The 10802-nt window shown below is 36.1% G+C and overlaps 1 protein-coding gene across 6 annotated transcripts in view; it reads left to right on the top strand.

The window, feature by feature from the left end:
• Positions 1 to 598: 598 nt before the first annotated feature.
• Positions 599 to 10802, top strand: part of LOC131054391 (uncharacterized) — a 51228-nt gene continuing 41024 nt past the window's right edge. Inside the window, exons 1-5 of one of the 6 annotated variants that reach the window (XM_057988904.2) lie at positions 599 to 724; positions 1453 to 1521; positions 1799 to 1845; positions 2243 to 4578; positions 4709 to 4871. In XM_057988904.2, coding sequence (XP_057844887.1) covers positions 2402 to 4578; positions 4709 to 4871 — 2340 coding nt within the window. In that variant the 5' untranslated portion in view covers positions 599 to 724; positions 1453 to 1521; positions 1799 to 1845; positions 2243 to 2401. The other 5 variants (XM_057988908.1, XM_057988901.1, XM_057988906.2 and 2 more) reach the window with 5 other exon arrangements.

Genomic DNA, 10802 nt, shown 5'->3' with positions numbered 1-10802 from the left:
AATTAAAAACAAAGCGAAAACACAAATGAATTACACTAAAGCTATTATCAAGAATGAAATCCTCTTATAGAACAATAAAGCAACATCAACAAAGCCCAAATTATGACTCTTCTCCACTAGAATCAACATCTAGATCCCATTATTCCTTTATTTTCATTAGCTAAAGTCACTTCCATATATCCAAAGATCCATTCTCACAAATTTCTTTACTCCCACCAATCAATTTGTTAATACACTAATTATATACAACTTATCTCTTAAAACATCTTGAAAATAAAGACCTTAATATACCACTCTAATATTACACAAAACCAAAAAAAATCTTCATTATCACTAACTTTAACACATCTTAAAATATTATTACAATTTTCCTCAAAATTTAATCATATAACCTGTTTATTTATTTATAAAAAATGCCATAAAAAAATATTAATAATTACTTAAAAAATACTGTAAACCTTCATATAAATTAAACCCATCCCATCATATAAAACGAAACATATTCTCAAGAACTCAAGTTCAAGCACCAATCTCTTTGGTGGAACGACCACTCCAAATTTCACTATTTGCCGAAATAGTCTTCAGAATTAAAAAAACAAAACAAAAAATAACCGATAAAAATTAAAAAACCCATCAATCAAACATTCATTTTGGTTTACAGGTTGAAAAAACCCACACGAACAACCCCAAGCCTATATTAAAAAGACAATGGCAGACATGCTTGGTGAGTGTTTTCCCTGTCAGTAAGAAAATCTTTATACACAATGTATGTATATAAATTTTCTATACACACAACAAATAAATTGGGCAGTTGGGTTTTAAAAGTAGTTTAATGGAACTTAAGCATCGTTGATAGACACTATAAGATCATGCAAGCTGCAGCTGCTTCTTCTCCACGCTTCTTCCTCCTCCGCTCCGCATAGTTTTCATCATCTGCCCTTCACATTTCATTCGCCTTATTCACATATCATGGTTGAATATGAAGCTAGGCGTGTTTTTCTGGCACCAATTTTCTGATTATATTAATGGGGGTTAGCAGAGTAATATAAGGAAGGATTTGGGTTTTTCTAGTTTCGGCTTTACCTCATGGTAAGCTCTCTCCCACGTCATGCAATATCATCAGGTTCATCTGCTGGATCTAGGTTCCTAGATTGTTCTAGGGCTTCATATTCGAGGTTAAATTTTGTCAATTCTGGTTATGGGTGTTGATGTTTAATATTTGTTGTTTATTGTAATTAGTGAGGTTTAGGGGTTTTAGTTTGTATAAGGGTTTTAGGATTTAAGTTAGGTTGAAAGCTGAATTCTTGAAATGTAATTTTTAATTATTTATTTTGGTTTTTAATTTAAGCTAGTTTATTAGTCGGTTGCTGCATCTGCATTCTGATCATCCAAACTTAGTGGTTTTGCAATTGTAGTTTTTGTACATTGTATGCTAATTGATTTTTCATGTAGGTTTAATATGGGGTCGTTATTAGGATGATGAAGGATTGAAGGCGAAGCTGGGCCGTGGGAAATTAATAGGTGGGCGCTGAGATGCCTGATTGTTTAATTGGTTTCTTCCAGTTGGCAAGTTGGTATTAATTGTTTTTACTTTTATCCAATGTATGGTGAATGTATAAGTGTGGATGTGGTAGCTTGCTGGAAAAGTTTTTCTATCTCGAGCAAAAGAAAGCTTTTTACTCCACTTTTGTGGATTTTGAAGTGGTGTGAATGATATTGATGCTTCTCGCTGAAGATTGAAGTTCGGTTGATTTTGTTTATAATTTCCCCTATATTCTTTGTTTTTGTCTTTTCACAGAGCCCCAATACGTAGTCCACTGCCAACATTGTTGTTTCAATCTGAAGGTTGGATCTTCTTCTATTGATTTGATCAGAAAATTCCTTTGTTATTATTCTTACCTTTTCAAGGTGGTCCATCTCGGAGTCCACTTCCAAGGTCTTCTTAGAGCTGATCCAGTGTCACTATGAGCTGGCTCAAGAGGGTGATTTAGGAAAAACAGTTGTTAGTTGTTGATTGTGGGGATTTTCTGCATCTGTTTATTTGCTGTTTCACTGAGAGTGATTCAAGTTAAATGCTGAATTTGATTTATTTTTCAACAGTTGTTTGCTTGGCTGACATAAGGGATGTTTTCTAGTAGCTTATTTTAGGTGAATTTTGCTTGGAGCTGCAATTTATTCCAATGGATTGTAATTCAGTATACCGATTATGATGTGGAAATCGCTTTTGTCTTTTGTGGGTTAGCATGCCGGGGGCAGCTAGTTCAATCACACTGCCAAATTTGAGGTCCCGAAGTGCTTGAAAATGCACTTGTAATAACATCTATGGTTTGGCATTTGGAGCTTGATAGCTTGTAGAGCTGGCTTCATTACTGCTATTTGAGATTGATCCGGATAGCTCAATATGAAAGGTGGAATTGAACAGGACGACGAAGAGTTTGAAATGCTTTTGGAGGAAATTCCTAGTGCAACGTCTGGTCCTTCACATCTAGAGGAGGTTCAGAGAGCTGATGTGTCTCCGAAAGGAGAAGGCATTTCACCTCAGCAGAATACAAGGAATTCATCTACCCCAGAAGCCTATGATACCTTTTATCAAGGTTATCAGGGAGTAAAGAATATATCTGCATCGCCAAAAGGCAACAATATCTCCATTTCCCCGAGAGCATCCAGTTGCTTTCCCGCTTTTTATGGTGGCTTAACCTTTGATGGTCCTGGTTGTGGAAGTTCCTCACAAATTCAACCAGAGCAGCAGCAAACTAAAGTGCAAGGAAAAATACATCAAGAGACCAATACCGAGAAAGAACAATTGCAATCTAATGCTCCTATTCATCTCAATGGGATTACCTTGCCAACCAAGCAAGTGTTCGCTGATGATCAGTCTCTGACAAGTGCATTTGTAAAGCTAAACTTTAAAGAGGATATGGTGTTGGGTCAGGGTGTGCAGGCATCTGGAAAGTCTGCAGATGGAAGATTTTGTGGACCTCCTTCGGCAAATGGGCAGGAGACGAGATGCTCTCCTAAAATATACTCCCATTTTGATGTTGGAAGTGCATCAGTTTCTGGTCAATTCAATGGCATTGGTTCCTTGAACTCCATGGCTTCTCCATCAAATGCATCTTTCTCAAATATGTATGGTGTGAAATATCCTTCTCAATATAGAAATGTGGCTGCATATTTCCAAGCCACAGCAGATGATATATCAAACATAGCAATGAAAAAAGGTTTCACACCTAATGTTAATGGTGCAAACAATTATAGGAATAATCCGGGTTGGCCATCAGATGATTTGTGTACAGAACCATATGATATACAGCGACCATATCCATTATATTCTGCACCAACTCCTGCAGCACCCGAAATGCAAAGCTTTCATGTTTTGCCAAATGCATCTATGTCGGGGGCAGAAATGATTTCTCCAATTTCTGGTCTGCAACAACAATACTACATGGATTCCCAGATTGCAACATACTTGCAACCCCAACAATGTGGGCCTCCTATAGCCACACTTCAGCCACAATTAAATAGAATGCATTTGACATGGCAGCATATGGAGGAGGAGAGATACAGGAGAGTTCACCAGCAGTACTTGTTGTTGCAACAAGTTCATGCTCAGGCAATCAGTGGCATGCCTAATCAACCAGGTGCTGGTATTGTGGGTGGTTCCTTGGACCGTAGCTTCAGGCAACAAGGCATGCAGCCTTCAATGGCAATTTCCCAACTCGAACAACCCTTTTACAAATACCATCAGCAAGGTTTGCCTACTGTTGAAGGAGATTGGAATGGCCATTTGATTCCTGGAATTGCAGGTACACCAGCCATTAATTTTGCAGACTTTCCTTTGCAGACTGGAAATGTGTGTCGGTACCATGCTCAAGGTTTTTGTAGTAGAGGCGAAAGTTGCCCCTTTTCTCATGATCAGGCTCAAACAGTAGCTACCGGGAGAAGCCTTGCATCTGGTTCAACATTAAACAAGGATCCATCAGGGGTTTCAAGTTTTAATGGAGAGGATAAGTCAGCCTTCCCTGAAAAGATTTTGACCAGAACTCGATCTCGAGGAGTAAGTGCTGTAAGGACCATTAATCTGTGTCCACCAGGAGGGAGGAAAGATTCCCCAAGCAATGGTAATAGCAGTGGAAGGTCATTGTCTGATGGGCATCAGACATCTGCTTTGTGTTCTGGGTCTTTTCAGTTAGATAATCAAGGGCATTCTAGAGAGCTTTCGCCAGAGGGTATAGAGTGTGAACTTATCACTAGGACGTTAGCTGGTTCTCAACAGCAGCAGCAGCAACAGTTTAAGTACACTTCCTTAGAAGAGGTAGAAGGTCGGATATATATTATAGCTAGAGATCAACATGGCTGTCGTTTTCTTCAAAGAAAGTTTGATGAGGGAAATGCTGAAGATGTGCAGAAGATTTTTATCGAGATCATTGATCACATAATCGAGCTTATGACAGATCCTTTTGGAAATTATCTTGTTCAAAAACTTTTGGAAGTGTGCAATGAAGATCAAAGAATGCAAATACTTCATGCAATTACCAGTAATCAAGGAGAGCTTGTCAATATATCACTCAATATGCACGGGTGAGTTTCCTTTATTGAAAACACTTTTGAGTTGAGTTTTGGTCCAAGCAAATAATAAATGGGGTGTATGGTGGAAATAATTGTTTGAAGTTCAAATATTGATTTACATATTTTGTAAATGGTGATCCAGTACTCGGGCTGTACAGAAGTTGATTGAGACACTGAAGACTACAGAGCAGGTTTCCATGGTTATATCATCTCTTAAACCAGGTGTTGTGATTCTGATAAAGGACTTAAATGGCAATCATGTTGTACAACGTTGCCTGCAGTGCCTCATCAATGAAGACAGCCAGGTAAAAACCCAATGCCTTTGTAAAAGATCTTCAATCTCTGAATTGCTATAGTTGGATAAGAATTTTCTTAATGATATATTTTCATTATGCTTTCGCAATTTCACTGTTTACTTGCTTTCAATGCTAAATATTTGCAGTGGGTTAGTTAACTTAGTTGTGACCTAAAATTCAAACACAATTATATTTCAGTATAATTGTATGTTTGTATGTATGTACAAGTATGGAGTATTTCCCTTTACTGATTTCAACATCAAAATCATTTTCATGATAAGACTGGCTCCCTTGTTTTCCTTAGAACAGTTTTACAAGGTATAAGACCATTGTTCTAGTTAATATGTTTGTGATATGATTATCATGTTGTGGAGGTGTGATTGGTACAGTGATAAAATTGTTAAGCAGGGAAATAAAGTACTGTAATCTATCAAGTTATTAACCAACCAAGTTTTTGAGATGGAGGAATTTATGCATTAAATATGTGTATAAATATGAAAGTATTATGTTGACTATGAAAAATTATAAATGAAGTTGAGACTTATTACAACACCAATAATATTATATTAAGTCTCATGGTGTTCACGTCGATTAAATACTTGAAAAAAAGTGATAAACTTAGTTCCTGGTAGTCTAACATTCACATGGGCCAAGAGAGGAGACGACTGGGAGGAAGTATTTTTGTATGAAATTCAGCATCTCTAATTGCTTTTGAGTTCATTTGTGAACATTTTCTTCTGAAAACATGGGGTTTATAGTGGCAGCATCAAGTGACTTAGTGACGCTCCATGGCTTTGCTCTCCTTTGCTCCCTCATGAGCTCTTATAAATCTTCAGACAAGCATGTGAAGAATGGCAGGTGTAGGTTGCTGAGAGTTGTTTGTGGCCAGAACACATAAGGAATGTAGGAGAATATGGAAAAAAATGCTGAAAGGAAAATTACAAGGAGGAAAATAATAATTGAAGGAAAAAGTGCTGAACGAATTAAAATTGGTTGAAACAAATTGTGTTCCAAGAGTAGCCATCATATTTACTTGAAAAACTCTTCAATGCATTTGGTACAATGTTTGGCCTATTCAATATGACAATTCCCCTTGCCAAGTGTGAAACACATCTTATAGACACGAAGCACTATATCCAAGATCAAACATATTTAACTGGAAAGTTCTTAGTTTTCCAAGCTTGTTATAACCATTTATCAAGGCCGGTGCACCTTGATATATGCATATGTAATAGTAAGAATACATCTCTTCAAAATTGTGTTGTGATGGTTTATATACTGTTTTTGAGTGAACTTTTGGGTAAGCAGTATTCTTTAATTACTTTTGGGTAAGCAGTATCCTTTAAATGAGAAATTTGAAGTGCTAATTGGAAAATGTGCTATCTGTTGGCATCTCACTATATATTATAGCCACAACATGCTCTCAAGTTTGTTAAACAACATCTCTTTTTTGCATTTTGGGAGGCCTGGTATTAATATAAGTTCTTGAAGAGTGCAACATATAAGAGGCAATTTTAAAGAGTTTTTTCATTCCCTAAAAATACTAATCTCAGATAGTGTTATTTTTTGCTTCGAAATTTCTATGATCTGTTTTTTTTGAAGCTTTGTGTTTTTGTATTTTTTCAAATAAAGCTTTTTTTTTTCAGAAAGAACATTTGGCACTTCTTTACAGTGCTGTATTGTAGCAGCAAAAATCTTTTGGGCAAAAAATGGCAAACCAAAAGTATAAGATTTTTTCAAAAATTAGGAAAAAATAGGATAGATCAGATTTTCAAAAAAATAGAAAATAGAAAAAGATAAGAGAAAAACCACTTTTTTAAATTTTAAGGAATTTTAATAGCATAGATATATAGAGAACAAATAACATGATAGTTTAGTCTATGAGTGTTGTGGAATATAGATTTTTTTCATTTATGTCCATATTGCTGATTACATTGGATTGCACATGCATGATAATTAGATATTAATCTATGTTACACCAAGTTTTTGGGATGGGGATGGCAAGGCATAGGGTAATGTGTTTCTAGGACAGATTTTTGGGAAGTTCATTTTTTAGGGGATGATAGAGGTCCTATTAAAAAATAGGGAGAAATTAAAAATATAGGAAAATTTCAAATATTCATATGATATAAGTCATTCATCATATATATTATAGAACCCTAATAGATAACATAACAATTGAATTGAGATTTCATGAGTCAACAAAGAAATTAACAAAATTTAATTATTTTAATTGTCAATGTGTGTGTGTGTGTAATAAAAAGGACAACAAAATGTCCAAAGGCTGTAAGTTTCAACTATAAAATGACAAAACATAGAAAATATGCCACTGCCCCTAATCAGCTTTTCTAACTCTGCATCAAAATTGAATTTCAAATCTGCATCACTACCACTATGATGGGCAGCCTCATATAATGGAACTCCAACCAATTCCTTCTGTGTCTCCTCCTCATCAACCTGTGTGACATCTTTAGAATCAACATCCTAACATGACACTTTGGAATCTATTGATTTTGAAGTTGCAAGGCACTATGCATGGCCACCAACTTTTCCAAATTTTCAATCACCTAGAGATAAAGTTTATTCTTCTTAATTGACTATATGAAGTTGTAAGTGGAGTCTAGGGGCAGCATCCCTAATGCACTCTTCATTGTGATACAGGGCAAGTTTGAGGGGCCTGCCACCAAGTCCAAATTAAAGCCTTTTGAGTCCACACAAACCTTCAGGGTGTATGCCATTTTTGCCTAATCTTATTGATTTTAAGTCAACGATGTAACATAGGGGGGATGCATCATTGGGATACAGAGGGTTGAACAAAAATGCAAAGTTGTAAATGAAGAAAAAGTATATTTTATTTATTTTGCAAAAATACATTTTTTTTGGTTGAATTAGTTTTTTGCGTTGATTCTACTTGTGCCATCAGCTCTCGTCAACCCCCTCATAATTTTGACTCTTCGTAATGTGGTAGCCAATTATTTTAGATTGTGTGAACTTGTGGCACATCTTGTTTTCTTACGATGCAATATTCCTGCCACACTAGGAGTAATATGTAGTTAATTGATCCACACATTGATTTGTTTCGTGAAATTGTTGATCACAAGTTGAAATGATGCAAATAATTATGATTCTAGATTGGAGGAGCATACTTCTTTATATATTTGCATTCTTTGCATCGTGGGCATATGATTATGCTAATGAATCGATCACTTGCTCACCTTTGACACATTGATGTTTTTTCCCTCACACTTCAATTTATTGACACAATGTGTCACCCTCCACACATAATCTCTAGAGACAGCCAAACTATATCATGTGAGAAGTGGGTTAAACCCTAAACCCCTAAAAATCTCGAGTTGAACAAAAAATTTGGTAAAGAAAGCATTGAAAAATTGGTCAGCGACATTTGCACTGCATTCCAAATGCAATCTGATTGCAATTTAAGCGTGAAAAAATGATCAAACATTGCTGATTCTGATTTCTTTAGAATTTTTTTTTTGTGGGGGGGGGGGGGGTGTGGGGAATATTGGAACTGCAGTGATTTGTGATTAATCATGATTTTTTTTCCAGATTTTTGCTTCTATGTGCTATATTCTTGTAAGTAGTTAGAGGGCAATTTGGTTTAGTTAGAGTTACCAAGTAACCATGTTTTGATTTAGCTGTTGAAACATACTTGTATAAGTCAATTACTATCATTTTGAAAAGGTTAGTCTATAGATTTAAATTTATGTACACTCTTTTTAGAATATGAAATCATCATTTTCTTGCTATCTGTTGCTGTTATTTTCATTTGTAGCTTTATCATATTCTTTTCTAATTTTGGGCATTGAACAAGATCACTGTAAACAACCGATATCCATTCCCTCACTTTGATGACATGCTAGAACAACTTCAAGGTGCAAATTGTTTCTCCAAGATTGATCTAGAGAGTGGCTATCATCAGGTCAGAGTTAAGTCAGATGACACGTGGAAGACATTTTTCAAGATCAAACCGCCTCTTTTTGAGTGGCTAATGATGCCTGTGTGCTGATAAATGCTCCTGCCACTTTCATGTAATTGATGAACGATGTCTTTGAGAATGGCCTTGACAAATTTGTTAGCATCTATTTAAATTAGATGATATCCCTGTCTTTCCTTAGATTTTGAAGGTTATATCTCCACTCTCCAGCGTTTGGAACATGTTCCTTGCATATTTCAGCAAAACAAATTATAAGCCAACCTGCCCAAGTGTTCTTTTGCACAGACATCAATCTACTAATTGAAAATGAAAATGATAGAGAAATTACATCATCTGGCTGGGGTGATTTTCATAATATGGAACATGTTGAAGGAAAGAAACACCTGTATATTTGTAAGTGAAGACAAAGATGAGAGCACTTTGTCAAGAATAATCAAATCTCAGATCAGATCTTTGGCTCAATTCCTGTTAAGTGAGGTTCATGATAAATGTTAATCCTCTGTCATGGAGGGCCTTTAGATTGTTGAAAATTGGAAGCATTATTTTCACTACAAATCACTGCTCGTCCAAGTTAAAAGATTAAAAGAAAAGTGAGTGGGTTCCACTTACCTTGAATATTTTTAAAGTAGAATTTCTTTAATCTGTAAACAATGGCCTAGGAACTGGTAGCAACAGAGGAATGATTCAGGACTAATTGGGGAAGTTATTGTCTGTTTTCACCAGAACATAGGACAGAAAATATGTATAAATATGTGAAGATATTTGCTTTATATCTGCTTGTTAGTTGAGGTGACCGTTAGTTGAGAATGGCTCTCCCACTCTTTCCCCTTTGTGGACTAAGAAAGCACAAATGTTTGCTCCCTCCCAACTATGGATAGTTGGATGGTTGCCCTTGATCTGCAAGGAAGAGCAGTGAGTGAGCTGTAGAACATAAGTCTTCTTACCAATTTAAGGCTTCTTGGCCAACTCCAGTAATCTCTTCTACCAATTGGTACAAACTTTCCCGGATATGCCCTATTCTGACCTTCACTCCCTTTGTTTAAGGGCTGATGGGAATATCTCTATTGAATGATAGGGAGAGAAATCCTACTGGGCCAGGGCAGAATCTGGCCTGACTTGGACTTGGTGTTTGTGCTCATTCTGAACTAGTTTGAGTTTTGTCAGGGTTCTGGCTGAACCTGATAACAGAAAGATAAATCTATTCTTTTATTTCATTGAGATATTTACAAATCTGAAAATACTTGATTATTTTTGCATAGAAAATGGTGGTAAGGGGGAGTTCAAGGATCCAAAAAGGGATTTGTGGCTGGTCGAAAGGTTGTCATAAGTCCATGGCCCAAAAAATCTGCAAGTTTTGTTGGTGTAATTAATTATTCATGCTGGATATTATTACACCTTACTTAAGTTTACTTAGGTACATGCATATCATAGTAGTTTGGGTATGAGACACTTGGGTGTTTGTGCCACATCGGGATAGTGTGTGTAGGAGAATTTCCACATTTTGTGGTCTTATCTTGTTGTTACATTCCACATTCGGTGGGTGATCCACCTCATTTGGAATATTATATCGTTTCTCCTACCTACCACACCTATTTCCTACCTACCCTTGTTTCTCATTGAGCCACATGTCATGTTTGTGTGCTCTTATATCCATATAGCCTTGCTTTTATAAGCAGGCTCATCTACATTGTATGTAATTTTGATTGATTGATGATCCAGTTGATCAGTATTTTCATCTTGATAGAATATAGTTTATTCCTATCAATATTTTGTCTCTCTATTGTACTTTTCATTGAGCTCTTGATCTTGGCAAAATCTCACAAGTTTAATAGGGAAAAAAAGTTTAGAAAAGTTTATAGAAAGTAAAAATACCTTAAGCAACCAGCGAAAGAAAGTTGAAGCTCTCCTAAGGCAGAAAATGAACCAATCTCAATACTTGACGCTAACATGGTGATGATAAGGTTGCTTTCTAGGTGGACACTCCT

The sequence above is a fragment of the Cryptomeria japonica genome, chromosome 3, assembly GCF_030272615.1.
Source record: "Cryptomeria japonica chromosome 3, Sugi_1.0, whole genome shotgun sequence".
NCBI classification, from domain to species: Eukaryota; Viridiplantae; Streptophyta; class Pinopsida; order Cupressales; family Cupressaceae; genus Cryptomeria; species Cryptomeria japonica.
The sequence above is the reverse complement of the archived record's forward strand: the minus strand, read 5'-3'. Positions and strand labels throughout refer to the sequence as shown.